Source organism: Silene latifolia, chromosome 5 (assembly GCF_048544455.1).
Source record: "Silene latifolia isolate original U9 population chromosome 5, ASM4854445v1, whole genome shotgun sequence".
Lineage (NCBI taxonomy): Eukaryota > Viridiplantae > Streptophyta > Magnoliopsida > Caryophyllales > Caryophyllaceae > Silene > Silene latifolia.
Genome location: NC_133530.1, coordinates 14,308,268 through 14,333,598, shown reverse-complemented (window position 1 = coordinate 14,333,598; position 25,331 = coordinate 14,308,268). Strand labels below are relative to the sequence as shown.

The 25,331-nt window shown below is 35.4% G+C and overlaps 1 protein-coding gene across 1 annotated transcript; it reads right to left on the bottom strand.

The window, feature by feature from the left end:
- Window positions 1-3,718: 3,718 nt before the first annotated feature.
- LOC141654879 (uncharacterized) lies at window positions 3,719-6,472 on the bottom strand. Its single transcript, XM_074461991.1, has one exon. It carries the CDS (start codon window positions 6,470-6,472, stop codon window positions 3,719-3,721), a length of 2,754 nt encoding a protein of 917 aa, XP_074318092.1.
- Window positions 6,473-25,331: the final 18,859 nt, after the last annotated feature.

Here is a 25,331-nt window from a genome sequence, read left to right as displayed (position 1 = left end):
ACTTCACCTGATGAATTAAGTGACCTTCTATCAAACAAATCAGATAAATTAAGTGATAACTTCACCGATGAATTAAGCTAGCTTACTCGCAAAACATTTAAGAATAGAGGTGAACCATCAACAACCCATTATCAAACAAATCATGACGCAAAATTGTTGCATTCGACCAGGATAAATTCTGCACTCGACCGGATATTGTCGCATTGCGCGTGAAATTTTAATGAAACACGCCTTTTTTGTACAGGTTTTTAAATCACCCCGACATAAATTACTGCATCTGACCAGATATGCACTGCCCTCTGGCGTAAAATCAAGGCCAATACCACTAGTGCGACCAAAACTGAGATTAATCAAATATAAATAATGGACTGAATGTGAAATATAAATTGGTGCAGTATGGAGGTGACTAGTGCTAGAATTACCTTAAATGCATCGATAGTATGAGATGCCACAAATGAATTCCATTGATCAGGGCGTTATCTCTTTCCACAAGGTCGGTGGTGTCCACCGGATAGCTCCCGTCTCCTCATCGTATAACCACTCACAGACTAACTTACTCTTCCACTTTCTCCATAACTCTCCCGCCTTAGCAAGACACCAATCTTCACGTCCCTTCATAATTGTGAATGCCCCCTACATGGTCAAAGTAAAATAAAAACAGATATTAATAAAACTAACCTTTTGTATAAGAAAAGATAAATGATATTTAAAAGCTAAGTAATTTTTTACATACTCCGATAATATCTAACATATCTCTTCTTGTCACTTGATCCACATCGTCCCATTTTTCAACCGTGCAGCTAATATGTCCGCGAACAGTAATTCCAATCCAACTACTGAACTTAGCAGCCCAATCTCCAGTCGGCAAATTCAGCACACTATCCCATTCTAACTTAATTGGGTCCTCATCTCTAATAGCTTTTGATGCTAACTTCAAAACCGATCGACCCCTCTCCGAACGCTTTTCTCTCTTTGTCGTACCATCATCAGATTGGCTGGAGCTATTTTTTTTCTTACTTCTTTTTCTCTTTTGCGCTGTCATCGATCAACCTGCACATAAATTTTTGGAATTAGTATTATTCTTAAATCACAAAAGCCACAGCCAATCTTTAGAAACTAGACGGTTGACATAAAAGTAAATCGCGGCAAAGAACAAATGCAAGATTAAGTTCAAAGATATAAAAAACGAAATAAGGAAATCGATCGGAGAGATGATGCCCTCGATTGACTAGATATCCGTTGAAATGGGTCCATCAAATTTACATCAAAACTGATCCTTGGGATAGCCATATTCCTAAAACCCATGTGAGTGGGAATTGGAAAGCTATCTGCAGGGTTAAGGAGGCTCTTAAATCTGGCTATTGTAATGGGACTTGGCTTGCTGATCAGAAGAGGTATACTATCTGTTCTGGCTATGATTGGCTTAGGCACAAAGAACAGATGCGGCTAAGACAACAAATAGCTAAATGTACTGGCAGTCTACTATGAAGTTAGGCAGCAGAGAAATCAGGTGCGCCTGGATGGAAAATTGCAGCACCCTAAGTGTTTGATTCATCAAATCCAGATGCGGCTAAGACAACAAATAGCTAAATGTACTGTAGTTCATCCCATGTAATGTTATTATTTGCTTAGCTTGTAATAGTCTTTTGAGCTTAATGAGAACTTACATTCTACCAAAAAAATAAATAAATAAAATAATAAAATAAATTATAAATCTAAATTTGACCATGTTTAATCAAACATCATCATCACGGCGACGTTTTTTTGAATTGGTTTCACTGTCAATCCATATCCCCTCACTATGATCATCACGCGTGTATAAACTCGAGGGCTTAAGAATATCAACGTCTTCAAACCGTGGTAACTGCTGATCGACGCCCTCAAATACAACATCTTCATCACAAGTATCCATTGCACGCCTACTGATACGTGCATTTTATATAGTCTTTTTAGCCTGTTTTATGCACGTATTTTTATGCTTTTATCGTGGTTTTATGCTACGAAATGCCCCGAATTGCATACTTTGGAAGTTCTTGTCTTATTTGCAGGTATAGATCCGAAAGTAGCGGAATCAAGTCATTTACCGTCCGTTTTGCATGCATTTGGAGGAAGAGTAGATTTGGAGCGGGATTTATTGCTGTCTTGGGATGCGTGAAGGTGTTTCGGGCGCTAAAAGGACAAGTCAAAGTCAAATTGACAAGAATGATGAGCTGCTGAAGTCAAGTTTCACTTGATCGAGTGATTTATTACTCGATCGAGTGGCTTAGGAGTCAATAATCAGTCGATCGAGTAGACTTTGTAGTCGATCGACCAGTTTCTTTTATGCACTAGCTCGATCGAGCACTTTCCTTGGTCGATCGAGCTGTTTTCTGGCTGAGTTTGCTCGATCGAGTGATTTCTTTACTCGATCGAGTGGCTTCACTGACGGGTTGGGCTTTTAAGCTTTAATTCGTTAATTAGGTTTAATCCTACTCCTATTTTCTTATAAATAGGAGTTAGGGATGTCATTTGTAATCATCCAATAATCCAAGGATCACGTCGCTCTTCTCCCTTCCTCTATACACTGTTACTTTTATTCCTGTTCATTTCCGGATCTCTTTAATTCAGTAATTCTTTCTTCCTTTCTCTCTTTTTATTTAATGGTTATTATTCCCTCTCCCTCTTTATTTATTGTTCTTATTGATTCCATGTCTAGTTAAATTCCCCCTAGTATGTTAGGATTAGGGAAGCCGTGGTAGCGATGCTTTAACTGTATTAAATAGATTAGCCTTGCGATAGGAATTGTATTAGGCAATTTAATTGTTATCCAGTCGAATGTATGCATGCAGGAGACCAATAATTCTAGTTAACCCCGACCTAGATCGAAAGATTGGAAGGGAAGGCTTGCTTAATTACAATAGGGTATTGCAGTGAGGGCGAAAGTTAAGCTGTTTACACTCTAGGGCGGTTTAAGGACCGAAAGGTGACGACCATAGCTCTTCTTATCAATAGTCTAATCGCCTTAATATTCCCGATAGTATAAGATCTGATAGCTGCCACGGTGGACCGACTCCTAACATACTCCCTTCTCTCTTGCTGTTAATTTCTCTTATTCATTTCCCTCGCTTTAATCTCTAGTTTAGTTAAATCAATTCAACCCCCATTTCTGTGACACCCTGACAGACCGAATTAGACAGATAGATAGCAACATAGCCTCCCTGTGGAGATCGACCCTACTTACCGCTGACTTCTGTTAGTAGTATCTAGGTATTTTATTTTTGGTGTAGAAACGACCGCATCACCTACCGCGTACAGATAAAACAACGGACCAATTTTTGTCCACCGGATCTGTTACATAGAACACTTGTTTTGCTTGAGTGGCTAATATGAAAGGGTCTTCCTTATGACCGACTTTACCAAGATTCACCAACGTGAATCCTAATTCATCCTTGCGAACACCATTATTACTTTCAATCCACTTGCAACCAAAAATAGGAATTTTGAATTCCCAATAATTCAGCTCCCAAATCTCCTCAATAACTCCATAGTAATGCATTTTACTCAAAATTGGATTTTTATCTTTCGAACTAGCAAAGTACATTGCTTCTGCTTCTACACAAACGCCACTATTTTGCATTGTGCTCATGTCATCTTGCTTACGAGTGTAAAACGTACAACCATTAATGGCATAACCAAGATAAGAAGAGGCGGAAATATCTCGGTCCATAACAAAGTCTTTTTAATGGGAAGAGATAGCGTCTGGGTATTCTTGCAAGTCTTGAATGACTCGACTCTTAAACCAAACTCTAAAAGTTTTATTGTGCTCATTAGCAATCCACTTCTCGGTTTTATTTCGGTGATAATTCCTTAAGAACACCATGTGTTCTTCGATGTATGGTTGTACCTCATCCTCATTGTGAAGGACGTATGTATGTGCAATATGCCACTTCTCTGTTGTCATATCTTGACAAACATGACCTCTCAGCCCTTTCCCCATCATCCACTCACTATGCCGACTCTTAGGAACCCCAAGTAATTCAGCATCAGATAAGTGAGTATAACAAAAAGAAAGTGCTTCGTCAATAATTGCACGCTCAGCAATACACCCTTCGGGCCGGTATCTATTAGAAGTATAGGACTTGTACACTTTCATCAATCTTTCAAACGGATATTGATACCTCAAATAAACTGGGCCAAGATATCTAATCTCTCTAACCAAGTGTATAGTTAGATGAACCATGATCGTGAAAAAGGAAGGAGGAAAATACATTTCAAACTCACAAAGAGTTGAAACAATTAGTTTTTGCAAGGAGTCCAACTCTGAGGGAGCAATTACTTTATTGCATATGGCATTGAAAAAAAAACAGAACTTACTTATAGCGAATCGAACCTTTTTAGGTAAAATAGAACGAATAGCTACAGGTAGTAATTGTTGCATCAATGCATGAGAGTCATGAGACTTTAAACCAGTAAGCTTGAGATCTCGCATTGATACGAGGTTACTTATATTCGAAGAATATCCCTCTGGCACTTTAACACCATGCAAGCACTGACAAAACTCCATCTTCTCCTTTTTTGAAAGGGTATGAGCAGCCGGAGGCAAATAAGCACGCGTTCCTTTCTCTTGCGGCGCTAGCTCAGGCCTAATTTTCATTTCCATCATATCTTTCCTAGCCGCCTTATTGTCTTTTGACTTATTTGGAACATTGAGAAGAGTGTTGATGATATTATCACATACATTCTTCTCAATATGCATAACATCTAAGCAGTGTCTTATAGAGAGATCACGCCAATAAGGAAGTTGCTCAAAAAGAGGACTCATCTTCTTATAACCACGAGATGCCAATTTGGAACCTTTCTTCCCATATATAATCTGAATACTTTTTACCTTTTCATATACTTCATGACCAGTTAATATCTTAGGAGGTGGACGATGCTCGGCTTTTCCATTAAACGCTTTTTGTAGCCTACGATATGAATGGTCCTCATCTAAAAACCTACGAGATCCTAAGTAAGCTTGCTTTCGAGAAAATGTCAAATAACAAGAATATACATCTTCTCCACACAAAGGGCACGCCTCTTTTCCATGTACAGTATGCCCACACAGATTGCCATATGCAGGAAAGTCAAAGATAGTGCACAATAACATTGCTTTTAAATTAAATACGCTATTCTGGTAGGCATCAAAAACTTCTATCCCTTTATCCCATAATATTCTCAAATCCTCGAGAAGAGGAGCCAAATAGACATCTATATCATTACCAGGTTCTTTAGGCCCAGAAATCAACAAAGACAACATCAAATATTTGCGTTTCATGCATAAATATGGAGGTAAGTTGTAAATAGCTAAAAGCACTGGCCAAGTACTATGTTGACTACTCAAACTTCCATAAGGATTCATCCCGTCGGTTGATAATGCAAGACGAAGATTTCTGGATTCTTTGCCAAACTCCGGGTACTTAGAATCAATGAACTTCCACTCTAACCCATCAGCTGGGTGTCTCAACTTCCCATCATTAGCTTTGGCAGTTCTATGCCATGTCAATAGCTTCGCATCTTCCTTATTCGCAAAAAGGCGTATCAACCTTGGAATGATTGGAAAATACCACAAAACTTTTGCTGGGATCCCCTCCTTCTTTTTATACCGCCACTCTTTACAAACCGGACAGTGAGTGCATGTCTCATATTCTTTGCGATACAATATACAATCATTAGGACATGCATGAATCTTTTCATATTTCATACCAATTCCTCGAAGTATCTTCTTTGCCTCATAGGTGCGATTAGGAAGAACATTATCTACCGGAAGCATGTCTTTCAACAATTCTAGGAGGTCATTAAAACTCTTGTCGCTCCACCCATTTTTAGCTTTCAAATTATATAACTTAACAATTGATGCCAATTTAGTGTATTTCTTGCAGCTCTTATACAATGGCATCTCAGAATCTTTTAACTTCTCTAATACAACACTTATGTCATCCAAATTATTTTCATCAACGTCTACATCATCATCATCTATAATATCTTCATCAATATTTATAGACGAGTTCTCTTCTTCCTCATTCTCTCCACAAAAATCTCCCCATATATTTTCAGAGTTATCATCAGACTCATCAACCGAATCAGAATTCATATCCATTCCCAAACCCGAATCTTCTTCTGGCGCATCAGAATCCTTTTCAATTAGATTAAAACATGTTTCTTTTTCCATCTCACTAAATTGGATATTTATATCTTCTCTCATTCCTCTTTTTATTGTTCTAGATTCTCCGTGAAAAGTCCAGCATCTATATTTTGGATTAAATTTTCTCTTCTGTAAATGAATTTGTACATCTGAAAAGCTCATATGCGTCATATTAAGACACATATCACAAGGGCACGCCATACTAGATGTGTTTGTCACATTCTCTCTAACAAAGGCATAAAATTCAGCTAACCCGGCATCATATTCTGGGTCACCTTTTTTTGCATCAGACATCCAAGTACGAGCCATATTTATCTATATAGTTACATAGATAAGTCAGATGTGAAAAGTTAGAAGACTAACTGAATACCAAATTGATAAATTATGTACTTCAGAGAATCACATAAATTGTGTTTTTCACTTTTTTTTTTCATTTAAATACGATGATCTGACACAATGCTAATAAAAGAGTGTCAAAAATGATTTGATGGAAGATGAACCTGAGCTAAATTCAAGAATAACAAAGTGTCTACAATTTTAAAAGTAATTTTTTTTCTCTAACAAGTTAGTTAAAGATGCAAAGTTCAACAAGAATAGAGACTTTATTTTCCTGGAACTAATGAGGTGTTTTGCTATGTGCTAAGATAGAGGATGGATGAGATAAATTTGAAGATAACATATTAGTGCCAGAGAATAGAGAGGGGAAAGCTGCGCACTTAAATTTCATAATAACATAAGCAAATCAATTTTATAATATCATAAATTCCAAGAAACTAAAAGTTCACGGCAAAACTAACGGAATTGAGACTGAGTTCCTGTAAAGTTTAGTAGTTCATGTCCTTAACTGAAAAATAAGTGATAGTTTAGGTCCTTCTCTTGCCCTTAACTCTCCGAATTAACATGATCAGGATTTCTAACCTTCTACCCACCTCTTAGTTCCTCCATCACTAGAGCGTTCCTCCTTATTCATCTACTGCCCACATCCCAAAAAAAAAAATCTAAATTTAATAAGATGAAGTCAACTAAACAAATGGGATTCCAGTATGGAGATTATTGAAGAATCCAAAAACAGGTCGATGTGGATGCGGGCTTAGGCCAACGACGTATGGTAAACTAATAGTTGAAGAATAGTATCTCATTCGGGGCCCCTAAGTTCAAATTCGGGCTCCGCTACCGCCAACATTCAATTTAATAAAATCTCCATGCGCTGTCCCAACACTTATTTTCTCTGCGGTTGATCAAACTACAACAAGCTAATGGCCATATCAGATGAACATTGAGTTTTTAATTTCTGCATTTGTAATCAGTTGCTGTCACGGAAAAGTTTCATGTGTCTGTTCATTTGTGATCAGTTGCTGTCACAGAAAATATGAAGAAAGAAACGGAGTAACATAGATCAGAATTGCTGTAAATTATCATAGCATTCTCTGCAGGACTGTTGATTTTAATGCGATTGTGGATTACATTCAAGGATTGCGGTTCTAATGAGGCATACTCACTCACACGAAGATCGTAGTCGAACAGGCGCCTTTGTGACGACATATGGTAAACTAATAGTTGAAGAATTAAGATCTCCACTACAAAAACTACACCTCTCTATTAGTGTGCCAACGAAGCTGGTCAGGGAGTATTGGTAGCTAATTAGCTATGTAAAGCTGTTGTTCGAGTCTTTTGATTTTACAAAAAAAGGGTAATCGTTCGATTCCTTTTTTTGAGCAACTGTCATTATTAGAGAGGACTACAAAGAATATATGTATCATCAGCTGAGAACACAAAAAGAGGCCATCACAATGACGCATATACCACATGGTCATAGTCAATTTGCAACAGAAAATGACACAAACTGCTTGCATCACCACAGTTTCTTTAAGATTGAAAATTGCTATATTAGAATATGGATATGATTGTAAAACATACAATAGATGACTCCGTATTGAATGGGTAGAGCCTGAGACCTTAATGCAATATGAAAATTCGGACATACATCAGAGATGGTGTACACAAAGTAACAGTTACCTGAAAATAGACATACCTCCGTATTCTGAATCTGAGTAAAGATGCCATTTTTTAACCTCTTCTTTAGAATTGAAGAATCTAAAACTATTGTTGCCTGTGTATCGTTTACCATAATTCACCAATTTTATGGCAAATGATAATCAATTTCTCATTATAAAGGTCGGTCTCATGATAATCTAACTATAAAATTGTCTTATACGAAAGAGATTGCAGTAAGAAAGATTGATAAATACAGCAAAATCAACAATTAAGCATATAAGCACAAGCAGAGTAAGGGAATTGGGGATAAGCACAAGCAAATTAACGAAAAATTGGAGCAATAGCACAAGCAATTAACGAATTGTCAGAAATTAAATGCAGAATATGATATATAGAATTGATTTTATTGTTCAATTATGATAGCCACGAAATTAATTTGTACTAACTAAACGATATATCAGATACATAATGAAGAATATGACGATTGACACACACCTCGATAAGGCGATGAACGACTGACGGTGATCGTGCTACGCTGTTGCTTTAGGGCGATGATGAAGAAGAATGTTGAGGCGGTGGTTTGCGAGGTGCTGGTGGTTGCGTCAGAGTTGAACGACAGCCGATAAGGTGGTTTATGTTCTTTAGGGTATAAACAAGGGTTGTGTATTGTTTGAATAAGCAGGGGTTATAGGATTAGGATTTTCGATCAGCAGTATATTAAAATAAAAGAAGACGGTGGAGTAATCTAACCGTCTTGTTATTAAATTACAAGAAGACGGTCGAGTAATATAACCGTCTTGTATTTTATTTAGAAGACGGTTCTATTGACTAACCGTCCTTGTTACTTTTACAACGAGGACGGTTGTCTCTATTAACCGTCCTAAGTATGTATTAACTAATGGCGCCAAAATTTTTGACTGATATAAGACGGTTCCGTATCCAACCGTACTCTAAGTGGCGTCCTCTTTGAGTAAAATTGTAGTAGTGTTCACTCAATTCGGACATGAGGGCGTGAAGTTATTAGCATTCAAAGTACTCTTTTATTATAAATTTGAACCTTAAGCGATAACGGTGTTCGTTGGTGCGGGACCGAACCGAACATGACCAAACTCTTTAGATCGAAGACCAAGTAAGGGTTGAATGGCAAGCCGAGAACCGGACAATATTAATATTAGTCCAGTTCGGTCTAGACCAAAAAACGCGTGGAACGGACCGAGTCAAATGGACCGAATGTGGTTGCCATAGACATCATGTAGTTAGATCTGGCAAAAGGGACTCGGCCCGAATAACCCGACTAGCACCAGTATAACAAAATTGATTGTTATTCCTAAATAACTTAAAAACAACTAACCTGGAAATGATCTAAACCCGAAATTACCTGACCCGACCTGAATTCTTACAAATCGGAACAACCCTAACTCGAATTGACCCGACCCGATTGACCAGTTTGTCAAGTCCAGGTGCAGTTTATATTATTAGAACATAAAAACTTTAAACAACATTATTTTCTTACTAGATTTGAGTACATTATTACATGTCTTATAATAAGTGTAAACAAAGTAGGAAAAAGGCAATAATGTTACAAATTTAAAGATTCTTTTGTCATATAAGTTTTGTTTATGGTCCGTTTTGCGGTCCATTCTGTTTGGTCCAAGACCGAATCGAAGACCAAAGTAAAGTAAATTGAAGGACATTAAAGCTGACCAAAACAACCCTACCGAGCGCAAAGATATGAGATTCAACTACCGATATATTTTAATAATAATATTAATTAAAAAAATACTAAAACAAGGTTAATACGGTAATGCACTAATACCCATGCTCCAAAGAGTCCAAACCCACAAAACCAAAAAAACACAAACATTTGAACTACGGATCTCCCTCTCTCTCTAAAAAAAACCCTCTCTAAAAACCTAGCCTCCATTATTATTCGGGGGCTTCCATCGATCATCCATCGATGGTAAGCTCCACAAAAGCTTTCTTAAACAACTAATATTATGCAGATCTATCTTATTTTCAATAATAGTCTCCCTTTTGGTGAGATCTGTTGTTCCGTCCCTTCTTTCGGGGTTTTTCCATTTTTTCGTGGGATTGTTATCAATATAATAAGTTTTAATCGACGGGGAGATAGTCAGATTTGTTTCGTGGATGAATACATCAAGACGGCTACACTGTTTCCCTCCATCAAGAAGGATGCAAAGACATCGATTATTCATAGATTCAAGAAATTTATGATTTTGGAGCGCGGCACATTACCGATATTTAGATAGTTATTTTGAATGTATTTTTTACGTTAGCAATCTTGATTTTTCTTTGTCTATTTGTTATCTTCATTGTAACCTACGCTTAGTTGATTATTAATGAGATGACAATTTCAAAAAAAAAAAAAACACAAACATTTGCATAGTTACCACTTACAATAAACTAATGAAACTAAAAGACCGAACACATCCCCCAAACCAACCGAAGTCCCACAAAACCATCCAGCCGCTCGATCCCTTACTAGCTTGAACCACCAAGGAACCACCAGTGACTAGTACAACCTGTCGATTGCATCAATCATCTGGATTGCACGCGAACCACCATCGTGCACATCTTAATTCCAAAGGTAATTACAGGAGCCCTAATTTTCAATTTGAAATTAGTTTTTGTCTATTTAATCGGATTGCTATGAATCGGAATGCTAATCTGATTACTGTTTGTTAATCGGATTACTGTTATAAATATGAATTAATCTAGTTCTTGCTAATTATTTTGCACGATTTTTTCAATCTTCGTACTACGTACTAAGAAATTTCGTGTGATGGGTGTGATTATCATTGTACTAAAAGGCTAATTATTAACAAGAGCCCTCCCACGATTACTGATGTTTGCTTGTGATGATCATTTTAGTTTGTTGATTATAATGTTTGTTTGTTGATTATCCTACTGCTATGTTTGTTGACTATTATCATTTAAGACGGGTATATCCGGCTTAAGCTAAAGACAGGTCAACTATGCCCATGTGAGATGATACTTCACCCTTTTTTATTAGTGAGACGGATACCTCCATCTTAAGGGTAAAAATTAGCAGCAAAATGCAACTTGGAAGTTCATGTAGTTCGCTGAAACTTCGATTATGCTTTGATTAATTAATTGCTAAAACTTGGAAGTTCGTATGCTAATACATGTGAGTAATATTTTAATTGTGAAGCAATGCAGTTAAGTATTTTAGCACCATCAGAATTTAAACGGAGATTACGGGATTAGCTGAGTGAGAAATCTTATGTTTCTATGTTGTATGTGCCTGATATTAAAGGATCGAAGGAATGGAAGTGTGAGCTTACTAGAACTCCTTATGGCAAACACTTCATACATGAGGTTTTCACTAAATTTCTTTGTTTTTTTATAAGTTTTCTAATTTAGTTTGCGTGCAAAATTGAACGGATGATGTGTGTTGGCTATCAAATTTTTCAGGAGTTGAATGCTTACATGAGATTCTTGTACGAATGAATGTTTCCTGACAACTAGCTATTCGACTGAATGTGTCGTTGAGCTGATATGATTTTTTCCATGGGCACCTCTTTCTGGATAAAGAAACAAGAGGACTTGGAATATTGTAAGTTCGAAAACGTCGGATTATCTAAGATATGTTCCCCTATTTTGATATGGATTGCTTTAATGAATGCTATACTGTAAACCGCGACTTCACATTGAGTATTGGCAATACTTGTGCAAAATCTGCTTGTCCAACTTTATTTATTTTCTAAAGCTCCATCCTATTATATTATTGTCATTAAAGTGTGACTTAGTTCAGGTTTATGGTGAAATCAAATAAGGCACACTTCACTTTGTTTGATATCTAGATTCGTCAAAGGCTGTTTTTGATTTGTCTTGTCTTAAATGTATTGCTGCATACAATGATTTATTACCTTGTGATTTTCTCTTAGTCAAAGCCAGTACACTATATAAACTTGCCATCATCATCAACTATGATCTTTAATTAGGCTGTTTTTACTTTTGTCAAGGCCAGTCTCTCTGATATATAATGACTAAAGAAGAAACCGAGTTAATTACGGCCTTAATTTACGATTTAGCGATTATGATTATTGTTATGGTTATGGTTATGCAGCTTATACGAATTCCTTTTGAAATAAAAATACTCTCTTTACTTCTATAGTGCTATACAAATTGATTTTCTAAACCATCCAAGTGTTCTTGGCTTCATGCTGCTTATTTGACCCATCAGGAGCTTAGAATGGTCGGATTTTAACACGGATGTGATATATCATCTACAAAAAAACATTCATGTGTGGTTGTTTTGATATCCTTTTCATGCTATGCATATAAGCTAATTTGACCAGTAGTTGAACTAAAATCATTTTTGAACAAGACAGAATACTTCATACTTATTGTGAATTTTGGTCGCTTACTTAAAATTATTCAAGCTCTAATGTTAAACATGAAAACTTTTGTGAATGAAGTATCATTTTGTGTGACGATGATGATGAAAAAAAGACTCGAAATACTTGGAACTCTGATAAGCAAAATCCTAGTAGGTGAGGAGGTACTCCTCACTCCCCAAAGGTTAGTATCTCATTAAAAGAATGTCATAGGTTTGTCTATATTGTTATGGAGAAATATATAAGGAGCAATGTAGATAAATGTTCATAATTTTCTTTAAGATTAATAACAATTTTGTTATTATTTTTGCAGGTTAATACTTTGTAATTTGAGTCTTAGACAGTTGCTGGAGAGTACCCATATGAAGCAGATATTTATATTAAATAATTTAAATTTATTTTTTATTTTTATGAATTTGGGTGTAATTTTTTCTTTGATTAAAGACATTGTATGTTTGACTAAATACTTTAATAATATCAACCTATTATTTCTCACTTTGTCGTCATCACACGTGTTATTGTGTTGATAAATATGATCGTTAAGATCATTTGAAGCCACATGCAAGAAATTTGTGTCGACAATTTCCCGTGGATAGTAAACGGCTAGCCACGGGAAAATGTACTATCTGCCAGCGATTTTCTTGTATTTAAAAAGTTGTTAGCCACGGGAAATCAATGTCTTGCCACGGAAGACAATACTTTATTTAAAACATTTAGCCACGGGAATTGTCACATTGCCACGATAGAATCTTGTGGTTATTAAAATTTTAGCCACGGAAGTAAATTTTGGCCACGAATTTTAGCCACGGGAATTATCTCATTGCCACGATAGAATCTTGTGGCTATTAAAATTTTAGCCACGGGAGTAATTTTTGGCCACGAATTTTAGCCACGTAAAAATCTGTGGCAAAAGAACCAGGTATTTGCCACATCCATGTTTTTCCCGTGGCTATTTAGTAGCCACGACCACTTGCGCCACGGAAGATTTTCCGTGGCCAATTCCTTTAGCCACGGAAATTTGGCACTTGCGCCACGAATTAAACCGTGGCGTAAGTGGTGAATTGTTGTAGTGTTCATTGGAATGAAAATGCAACAAGGAAGGATTTAAGTAGACTTGGGGATGATTATAAGATGTTTGTAAAGAAGACTTTGTGGCATTTACCGGGACCAAGAGTTTGGTCTGTTCTTCTCTGGAAGATTTTAACCGACTCATTGCCGGTGGGTTCTGAGTCCCAAAGGCGACAACTTGATAGGTTTGTTTTGGAATGCCCTATGTTGGATTCGTGTTCAACAATTGAAACTACTGCTCATTTGTTTCGAGATTGTGAGGTAGCAAAAAGACTGTGGATGGGAAGTTATTTGGGCATTAAGATAGACAATGGCTTACAGTTGGATATCAAAAGATGGATCATAAATTGGATTAATCTACTTAAGAAGTCTAAGGACAATAATGTAGGTCTTCTTTCTTTCTTATGTACGCTTTGGACGATATGGAAGGTCCGTAACTGTAATGCTTTTGGGGATGGTTGTAATGCTATGGCGGGGTGTCGACTGTATGAGGGTCATTTCAATTTAGCAAGATCAGTGATTGATAATCTAACTCCAACTGGGCCACCAGGGTTTGCAAAAACTATCACCTTTGATGATGACACTGATGTGGTTCAAAGATTACGGGCTGGGGAGGAGATTAATCTTTTTGATTTACGCTATAAGTGTATTAAGTATTCTATCTGTGTGGATGCATCATGGACACCTTCTCGGAAAATTGGTGTTGGATGGGTTTGTTATGGACCAGACGGTACTGCCACATCCTGCTCTATGTCTTCCTTCGCACAAAGCCCGGAACAAGCGGAGGGAAGGGGTATTTTGGAGGCACTTCTGTGGGCACGCAGGATGAAACACTTGCACATCTCTATTGCCTCTGATTGTCTTCGTTTACTTGCTCAAATTGTTGAAGGAGTGTCCAACAACCATTTCACAACTACAATTGTTCCTGATATCATGGATTTGGCTAAAGAGTTTCATTGTATTTCCTTTTCTTTTATTAGTAGAACTTGTAATGTTGCCGCTCATAAACTAGCATACTCGGCTAGTCGATGAGTTTGGCGTTTTATCTTGTCAAAAAAAAAAAAAAAAAGAGCATATATCACTAATAGCAAGTCAAAGTAGCTAATTCCAACAAAATCATCATATATTATATTAAAGCAATAATCGCCACCCCCGTTGATCGCCACATGTCACAACTCCTTCAAACGCCATGTGTCATTCTCTATTTAAAAAAAATAAGCTGAGCAATCACGTAAACATGGAAAAAAAAATAAGGAAGTTGCTAATTTTAAAGTTTATTTGTGCGTAATTTTAGGAGTTATTTTCGGTATAATATTTTAACAAATCAACTTAAAAAAAATTTAAGAGATATTTCCAGTATCATTTTTTAACATATTTTCGGCATACTTTTTTAGCAGATATTTCACAATTTTTTAGGAGATATTTTCGGTAGATTATTTTTGCTTTATATATAATATTTCGATAAATCAGCTAAACGGATCATAATCATTTATTACTATAAAGTCAATTGTCAAAGACATTATACGAATTGCCATAACTACTGACTTTTCTTCCTAAAAATGAAACTGTATAAAATTTTCAAAATCCAATTGCGTACTGGTACGTTTTGGAAACATAAGATTTATTCCCGCAATAGGATATTTAAAGTTACAAAATCTTAACTGATAGCCTACTTTGAATACACAATAAAATTTAGTTGCAATAAGAAATTTAAGGTTACATTTGTTAATTTAGGATGAAATTTGAATAGAGTTATTATATTTGTTTTTTTTTACATAAAGAATATTATATTTGATTTTTTTTCTACATATATAGAGTATTATGTTTGTATAATGTGACTCATATGTTCTCGCCTAAATTATTGGGGGATATAATTATGATATAATCATAAGTTAACCTAAATATATCATACTCATATAATATTAAAGATACTATTTTCTCTTTAAAAAATTTTGCTTCAAAGGTTATATATATGTACTCGGAAAGACATTCATGCGTATAAAGTAATTAATTAATACTCCGTATGATTTTTGGAACGCAAAATGTACCTCATTTCAATTCGTATATTAGCTATTATGAGGACACTACGAGACGGCTTAAATCATTTACTGCCTTATTGGCGATTGAAGGAAAGTTAGGAAAGTTACGGGAATGGAGTGAGTACTAGTTTAGCTCCCGTGCAATGTATGCACGGTATATATAGAGTTTTACTTTTTTTTAGTATATTATACTTATGAAATATAAATTAGCTAATCTTTTTTTTTTTAGGTTTCTTATCGTTATATTTTGATTTGAAAATCAAAGTCTAAATCGTATTAATCATGAAATGAGTATTTCAATGAAATTTTTTCCTATTACCGAGAGATTAATGGTGTTATTTTATAAAATTTCACTGATAATATATTTTTAGCCGCAACTTTTTATCATAGAAAATCAATGAATTTTTTCGTATAATTCTTTAAACAAAAAAAAACTCCCTTTTTATATCATAAAAAGATTGGAGATAATTTTGTATAGAATGTAAAATACTAAATGACATAAATATTAAATCTGAAAGATTATGTGTATTATAGTGCACCATACTTATAGAATATGCTAAAAATAACTAAACTTTATTTTAGGAAATATGTTTAGGCGGGAAAATTTGGAGCTTTGCCTATTCGTTTAGTGCGAAAGTGGTAATTAAGCCCCTTAACTTTGTTCAATTGTGAATTAGGCCCCATAAGTTTTAATTGGAGTAATCAAGCCCCTTAAGTTTCACCAAAAATAAAATTCAACCCCATTTTTAAAATTTTCACAAAAATTTTAATAACTTTGTTCAATTGTGAAAATTTTAATAACTAAATTTTCACTAATTTAGTGGGAGACATAATAGGAAAAAAATAAATCTAATGGGTCCCTCACCCCATCATGCGAGAGGTCTCTCAATAACGTTATTGAGAGGCCGTCTCTCCGGAGTTTTTGTGAAAAAAAATACTTTATTTATTTTAACTTTGTTGTTCAATCTCTCATTTTAAATTATCTCAAATTAGCAGTTGTGTTACATGACAAAATGATTTAACAATTTTGAGAGGTAAGTGTTAACATAGCTAAATAAACAAAAGAAAAGAAATAAAAATATTTGTATTTGACGACTTAAAAGGCGAATGAATAGGCGGTGTTGATGGTGGGAGGTCGTGATAAGGGAGGGGTCGTGATGGGTGGGTAACGAGAGGGTAGGGAATAGCATGTTTACGAGAATGGTGATTATGGTAGAGGTAGCTAGGGGACGTAAGGGATGGTAGAAACAAGATTGCAAGAAGGGGTAGGGTAGTTGGAGGACGACGTAGGATATGGATTCCAGTGTGGTGGTTATTAGTTGTGGTGAGCTACTGAATAGGGGTTGAAATGAACGCCGTCTGAGGTGTTAGATGCGGTCCCACTACGGTGGAGGGTGTGCTATGGTGGGTCTCGAGGTCGTCCGTCAGTGATGGCGAACACTGTTGCTAGAAGTCCAGGTGAAGGTGGGTGAGAGAGGAAATGAAAAAGAAGGTAGAAAATTGAGACGGAAACATGAAACAAGAGGGGTAATATGATAAAAAGCGTACAACAATGAGTAAAATTAAATGTATATTGCGTAATAAACATGTTAGAAAATCTATAATAATGTTCACTTTTCCGATTTCACCTCTCATAAGTTAAAAAATCGAAAAAAAAGTAGAGTACTTCCAATAAAATTAAGCAACATAAACTTATCAAAAGTGTATAGTCAGACAAAATAATTTTTTCTAAAATATATTTATTTACAAATCTAAAAAATACCTAAGTTGTTATTTTTAAGAATACTTTTTATTACCACCCGTGCAATGCACGGGTTCAAAAACTAGTTATATGCATATTGGGAACCAACCCTAAAATAAATGTTGACTAATTGTAAATATGATATTATATTTATTATGCATTGACATCTAATATGACATTAATTAACAAGCAAATATCACATAATGATTTTAAAAATAGAATCCTTCAAAAATAATGTTGACTAGTTTTTCACTCTCGCCTAGGCCATGGCCAAGCGGACCTGGAAAGAGCTTCGTCTCCGAGGAGATATGGCCTCTGTTATAGCTATTTCATTTTGAATGGATGAGTTTACTCATTACTCAACTCTTTTAGTTGATAGCTAAACTCATACTTATGTTCAGAGGCGAATCTTTGGTCAGTTGGGCCTGGGCCCAGCCCACCCTGACCAAAGGGCCTAATCCATGTACTAGGCAGCTCAATGTTAAAGATAATACTTAATGATCATGGTAAATGCTAATACGAGTAATAAATAACTTCTATATTTGTGTTGAATGCATTAATTAGGCAAGTGATATACATATCCCGTCATTATATCCCAATTTCCAAGTTTAAGTGATGTAGACTACAATAAAAAGATAGTTGTATTATTACTGTTGAGTAATTAATAATCATTACTCTTCTTGTTTTATATTTTTTGTTTGATAAATCATAAATGTCAAATTTGACGAATTGGAGAACCTCATAGATAGGAATAATCACAGTTCCAAGACTATACAACTGGATGTACAATGAGCATTGTACATCCAAGGTTATTTTAGTCTTTTTCAAATATTTTTGCAAAAAAAAGGGTAACGTACTTCAATTTTCAATCTAATCCTCATTCACTGTTTCCATATTTTTCTAACTTCTCTTCATCTACCTTCATCATCCAGTTAATGAATCATCTTCTCCCTTAAATTATTATAATTAATTGATTATGCGGAACTGAACATCATCTTGAAAGAATTTTTTTATCCAAAATTTAGAATGCATGAAAATAGTTGTAGCTCGTATTATTTTTACATTAGCTCGTATTCTTATCTGAATATCTCGTATTCTTAAGTGCTCGTATTTTAAAGCTCATGATCATTTTAAGCTCGTATTCTTTTTACATTAGCTCGTATTCTTATCTTAACAGCTCGTATTCTTATGTACTCGTATTTTTAAGCTCGTGTTCTTTTTACTTTAGCTCGTATTCTTATCTTAATAGCTCATATGCTTATGTGCTCGTCTTTTTAAGTTCGTGATCCTTTTAAACTCGTATTCTTTTTACATTAACTCATATTCTTATCTTAATAGCTCGTATTCTTAAGTGCTCGTATTTTTTTGTTCATATTCTTTTAATAATAATTCGTATGATTGCTGTAGAAATTTACCTCAAAGTATTGTTAGATGCATTTTTCCTTCCTGATGATGATATAAATTGCTTCTTGTTCACGAAATATTGTTAGATGCGTTTTTCCTCGATGATGATGTAAATTGCTTCTCTTTCACCATTTTAGAATCAAAATTATGGAGAAGAGAGATTTGTCGACTGTCGTTTAAGAGAAATTTAGAGAAGGGAAGGAAGAGGGTTTGTCGACTGAAGAGAAATCAGAATTAGGGAAAAAGGAGATGCGTAGGATTTATTTTTATTTTTATTGGGCTTAGATAGATATATATAGTATATGGGCCTGTTGTACAATGTTACTGTACAACAGGATGTAGGATCCTATTTGTGGAATAATCATAAGATAGTGTTTTGGAAAAATCGTCTTATAAGACCGTCTCACACTAAAATTTAATCTTATTTTCAACAAGCCCGTAAAATAAGTAGGACATCAACTATACAAGTAAAATGAGAAAAATCAGAAGAGTACGCCTTAAAATTGTAAACTATGCTTGTTTGTTTACCCTTACTTTTTGATAACATTCTCGATGTACCTTACAAAATTTAAAAAAAAAAACATTTATATTATCCTAAACGGCTTTAACTTCAAATATGATTGAAAAGTATATTACATTTAAATTATAATGGATTTTGAGCGTTATTTTTCGTTGTTATGAGAATATGAAATATAAAGAAATAGTTTATACTTAAATTTAATTTGCAAACTTTTGTCCGGCCCACGTTGAAAATCCCTTCAAGATTCGCCAAGGCTTATGTTGTAGTTGTTCATGCCATGATCAAGGCTAATTTCCTTTCTTGTACAAAGTTTGCTAAAGCAAAATTTATTTTTGGGCATACCATTAAATGTTACACGCTTGTGGTAAGATATGGACTACTCACTAGTGACTTAATTTAGTAGGAACAAGGTAAGTCATCTAATACACTTGAACACGTCTAACTCAACAAATTGAAAAGCACGGCAGAAGTTTTGATTCTTGCACAAGGACGCCTAGTTATGAGTTTTCTCATTAATTGTATTTTAGTTGCACGAATTTAAGCTAAAATGTTTGAATTAAAAATTATAATGAGCGTTGAGGAAAATCATTAACCCCTAAACGATGACCTGGAAGTTGCTTGATCGACTACTGACCCGACCCAATCACCGATTGGAAATAGGACAACCGGATTAAGGTGTCTAATTAAAATGAATCATACCGAAATCGAATAGAAACGAAATTAGATTTGACCACATATTCTTACTTTAAACCTTTCGTTGTATAAACAAATATCATAGTTTCGGAAAAAGGAAACCCTTCAGCTCCGAAATTCTTTTCGCCTTCTTAGTAAAATTATTGATTTCTAAAACGATTAGTAACTACAAAATAATATATCAGATTTATGTAAATATAGGAGACAAAATTCTTAACTCTGTTATCAAATTAATATACAAATTTATATAAATGGGTAGAATAACTAAAACCACAGTTTTTATTGTGTACAACCGTCTCAACTATGAGACGTTCCCTTTATGTAAAAAGATAACCCGTTTATTAATAATAACCGAATTAACTTTTTTTATAAAAGTGACATCACAAGTGGATTTTGGGCAAAACACATTATATCAATGAATGAAGTGTTTGGCATTTCAGAATCTTATGCCATATGAGTGGATTTACTATTTGTTCCAAAAGGGATTGAATCTACCATGCATTGCTACGTGTGTGGATATGTTTTAAGCGTAGATTGGTTGTCAATGGCCATATTGGGAATAAATTCCCCACCAAAATGATAAAATTTCTCGATTAATACGAACGAAAAAAGTAAGTATTCTTCTGAAAAGACGCGTCTTAAATGAGTAATAAAATCAAACAACATAAAGTAGAAATATATAACTCACTTAGAGAAACCACGGATTTCGACCATTTTGCTAGTATTCACACTAGCTATTATCTTTGTGTATCAAAATGAGGGTATACCACTTATACGAAATCGGTTGTTCTATTTGATAACCGTCATCAAACGTGGATGTCTTTATACCTTTAAGATATCTACGAAGGTCCTAAAAAGATCCACGTCAAATATATGAAGTCCCATATTAATGGTAGACTTAACTTCTTAGAGTAGTATATTATCTTTGCATGTGTTGTTTGGTTTTTTATATATCAGTTCATCGCGCACACAACATACACACAACATGATTTATGTAACCGTACTTAGAGGGGTTACCAAATTACAAAGACCCCTTAAACACCCCTTAACTAACAATTATGATCAACTTTAGACCATTGTTAGTCCTATACATGCATTATCGGGGAATCCATCCGTGTGAATCAATTTTGTGTCGCTCACTACAAGGATAACACGGAAAAGTGACGAACGAATCCGTCACTATATAGCATTTCCCGTCACAAAAAGCGGGTTTGTGACGGATTACCCGTCACAAACCGTCGTCACTATATATGGTCACAAAAAGCGGGTTTGTGACGGATAATCCGTCACAAATCCATCTCAGTGACGGTTTGTGACACGATAATCCGTCACATAGTTTACCATCAGTGACACGTGTACTCCGTCACAAAATATTAGTATGTGACGGCTAATCCGTCACAAATGACTCTTCTTGTGACGGACTATCCGTTGCAAAACAGAATTTTTGTGACGGACTTTCCGTCGCAAATTGGACTTTTGTGACGGACTTTCCGTTGCAAAAAAGAATTTTTGTGACGGACTTTCCGTCGCAAATTGGACTTTTGTGACGGACTTTCCGTTGCAAAAAAGAATTTTTGTGACGGACTTTCCGTCGCAAATCAGAATTTTTGTGACGGATTTGTGACGGCTAATCCGTCACAAACTGAAACAACATTTTTAAAAAAACCCTGCTGCTGGCCACAATGCACGTAGCATTGTTTCAGTAAAACCTGCAATATACCACACAATCCCGTCGACCGCAAAGCGGGAATCTATGTCAAGTCGACCGCAAAGCGGAACCAATCAACAATACGTTTTAACTAACACCAACACCGAATCATAAAGTTAAAGGTTGTCTTTTATAAATAAAATCTAACATAATTAAGTTAGTGGTTTACATAAACTTCATCAAATCTACCAAGGTTCAAGATTTGATTTTTAGTTAAGAAACTAAGAGTTTACCTAATCGGGGTAACGTGCTGACTACCAAATGGATGACCATCATCTGTGAAATCGTCTCTATGAAATGGAGGCGGACCACCCGAGCACGTAGGGGGGAGGGGAGTCCATCCATACTTCTCGAACAAGAACGCCTCCATGCTATCTCCTTTGTGCTTTTGGGTCATCATCTCTCCTTCCATCCTACCGATTTGCTGTCGCAATTGTGAATTTTCCATTGTGACTCGGGAAAGCAAACTAGGTGAGTAAGAAGAAACCGAGTGACGGGCAAGCCTATTAGCTGGAGGATCGTACAACTCTGGTGCCACTGACCCCATACCCCACACGCGCATCTTCCTATTATAGCCTCCACTGGCAGTATAGTAGGACTCGTTCGGATCTGGTTCCAGTCCCTCGGGCATTGGCTGGTTCATAAGTCGACGGTAACCAACCTGAAAAAGTAATAAGTAGGAAAAAAGTGTTAGTTAAAATTTAAATTAAATAATACCTTACTAATTTATAAAATAACATAAGAAGGCTAATTAAATCGATTTTTTCTAATTAAAGAAACTTACATCGGTCTCTTCTGCTCGAGGGTTAATCCAGTTGTCATGCTTATCTTTCTTGGACTTCTCCATGAGCTTGTACGGTGTGGCTTCAGCACCCTGAAAAAATTATATGAAAAAAATATTACTCCGTATTATAGATCGATAATCGTTAATTCTTTGTTATGAGAAAACTAAGTTATGAAATATACTAAAAATAATACTTAAATGAAATAAGAAATTTTATAAATTTGGGAACTCAAATGTACTTACCAATTCCTTAAAAGCCAAAACTGCATTCTTCCTTCCGAGAGTGTGAGTTGTTAATGCTTTCCCATCTTTCGATCCCGACCTTCTATTTACCTTATTTATTTACGAAGTTTTAGCAAATTCGGAATTCTCTATTGGCCTTTTCTTCAATTTCTCCCAATTTGTGACGGTAAGCCACTCCGGCTTTTTCTTTGCGGTGACGGCATGGCCGATACACTGGGTAATACGCCTCTTGATCCGGCTCTCCCACTCAGTCCTAAGGGGATATCCTCGTTCGTCGGCCCGAACACTACCCTGAAATTAAAAAAAATGAATTGTTATTAGTAGATAAATAAATTTAATTATATTATTAAAGAATAAAAATATTATTAAAGAATTAACCTCAAAATATTGCCACATCCTCTCTCGCTGCTCATGAGTCATCTCTGTCCAATTGGTGACGTACTCCACGTACGTATGAGTGAATGACTTGGTCAAATAATCGCGGATCAACTTGTCCTCCCACCTTGAAATAAATGACATATATTAGATCAGGTGATTTAAAATAAAATTATTAAAGGAAAAATTGCAAAATATTACCTATTATAGTTGATATTTTTCAAAATATCACATATTATACTTATATTTTCAAAGTATAATATATAGGATTTTGAAAAATATTGACTATAATGGGTAGTATTTTGAAATGCGTCATTATTTAAATAATATACAAGAAAGTCAATAAAAAATAAAAAGGGAAAGCATTACTTACCAGGATCCTATGGCAGGATCCTGTGATAGAACAACTCGCATGTCCTCTGGCTGCTGCTGCTGGTGTGGCTGTGGTTGCGGCTCCTCTACCTCCTGCTTCTCCTCCTCCCGGTCACGTCGTGCACGACTACCACCTCCAAACAATTTGTAAATGACATTTTAAACCAATTTCCATCATTTGACATTAGTTTATAATCATATCTAACTTACATTTAAAACAAATTTCTAACTTACAATTTATATTCTACTACTATACTACTAATTTCTAACTTATATTTTTAACCAATTTACAACATTTTTGACCAATTTACAACATTTTACTAATATATTAACTTGGAATAATTGATAAGAATAATCCCACCTTTGTCTACTCTTCCCAAAATAGTCCCAGCTTTAACTAATCCAAGAATGATCTCACCTTTGTAACAACTCTTCTTAAAATGAGCCTTTACTTGTTTGTAACCTATAATAGAAGGTAATTTTCTTTTTATTTGTTAATTGTATCAATCAATCATTCATTCATCAACACCCCCTTCCCCTACCTCCTCTCTTCTAGTTTGTGTCACCGTGTTTTGTCTTTGCCAAATTCCAGATTCTTTTTCCTCTTCTGCCTTTATTCTTCCACTTCTTGTAATTCCTTCATTTTATTTCTTTTTGTCATTTCTCTCTAATTTTGCTCTAATTTCTAACTTACATTTTTAACAAACATAAAAATTTCTAACTTACATTTTTAACCAATTTCTAATATTCTACTAAAATATTAACTTTAACAATATCAACAACAATAATACACACAACATCAACTATAACAACATAAACAATAACTACATCAACAACAACAATGGCTACTATCCTAGAGTCATGTGGTTAATTATTTAAATAATAATTAGTAATTTAAAAAGATAATTAGTAAGAAAAGATTACCTAATTACCTAAAACTGAAAATGGTGGTGGTTGATTGCGGTGGCAATGAATAGGTGGCGGCGCCGGCAGAGGGTGGCGGCGCGGACCTTGACAAGTGACGGTGGTTGATGTGGTGAACAATGGTGGTGGTCGATGTTTTGGGGTAAATAATTAGGGAAATTGATTTGGGGGAAATAAGAAAGGTAAAGGGGGACGCGACTTTGTTTTATCAGAAAAAAAAAAACTTGTGACGGACTAGCCGTCACAAATTCCGTTGCAAACCCGCATTTTTTGAATTTTTGTGACGGAATATCCGTCACAAGTTTTAATTATTCCGTCACGTACGTACTTTTTAGATTCCCTCTGCAAGAAGTGACGTGTGTCAGTTAAAAAAAATTTGTGACGGACTCGCCGTCACAAATATCCGTTGCAACCCCGCTTTTTTTGAATTTTTGTGACGGAATATCCGTCACAAGTTCCTTTTTTGTGACGGAATATCCGTCACAAGTTCCTTTTTTGTGACGGATCACCCGTCACAGACTTTGGCGCCCTTGTTTTTGTCAACCCGCCAAATTCTTGTGACGTTATGTGACGGCTAGTCCGTCACAAATCCGTCAAAAGTCCGTTGCAAACCCGTATTTTGTGACGGGATTTTCATCCGTCCCTATTGTTCCGTCACTATGCCGTGTTATTCTTGTAGTGGCTGGCTGATTTAGGTTTTGTTTTGATTGATACAAAGAAAACTAATTCTGATATAAGTTTAACCTGGAGTCACGTCCTTTCGGTTTACTCAACCAAATTTTGAGTTTTACTAGGTGAATTTAGAATGGTCCAGGTCGAATATCCTAATTAAAATCATACAAGCTTTAGCATGTTATAGTCCAAGTCACCAACACACCACCACAATCCTTTTCCCGAGAGTTATGTTTTACTCTTTTTTC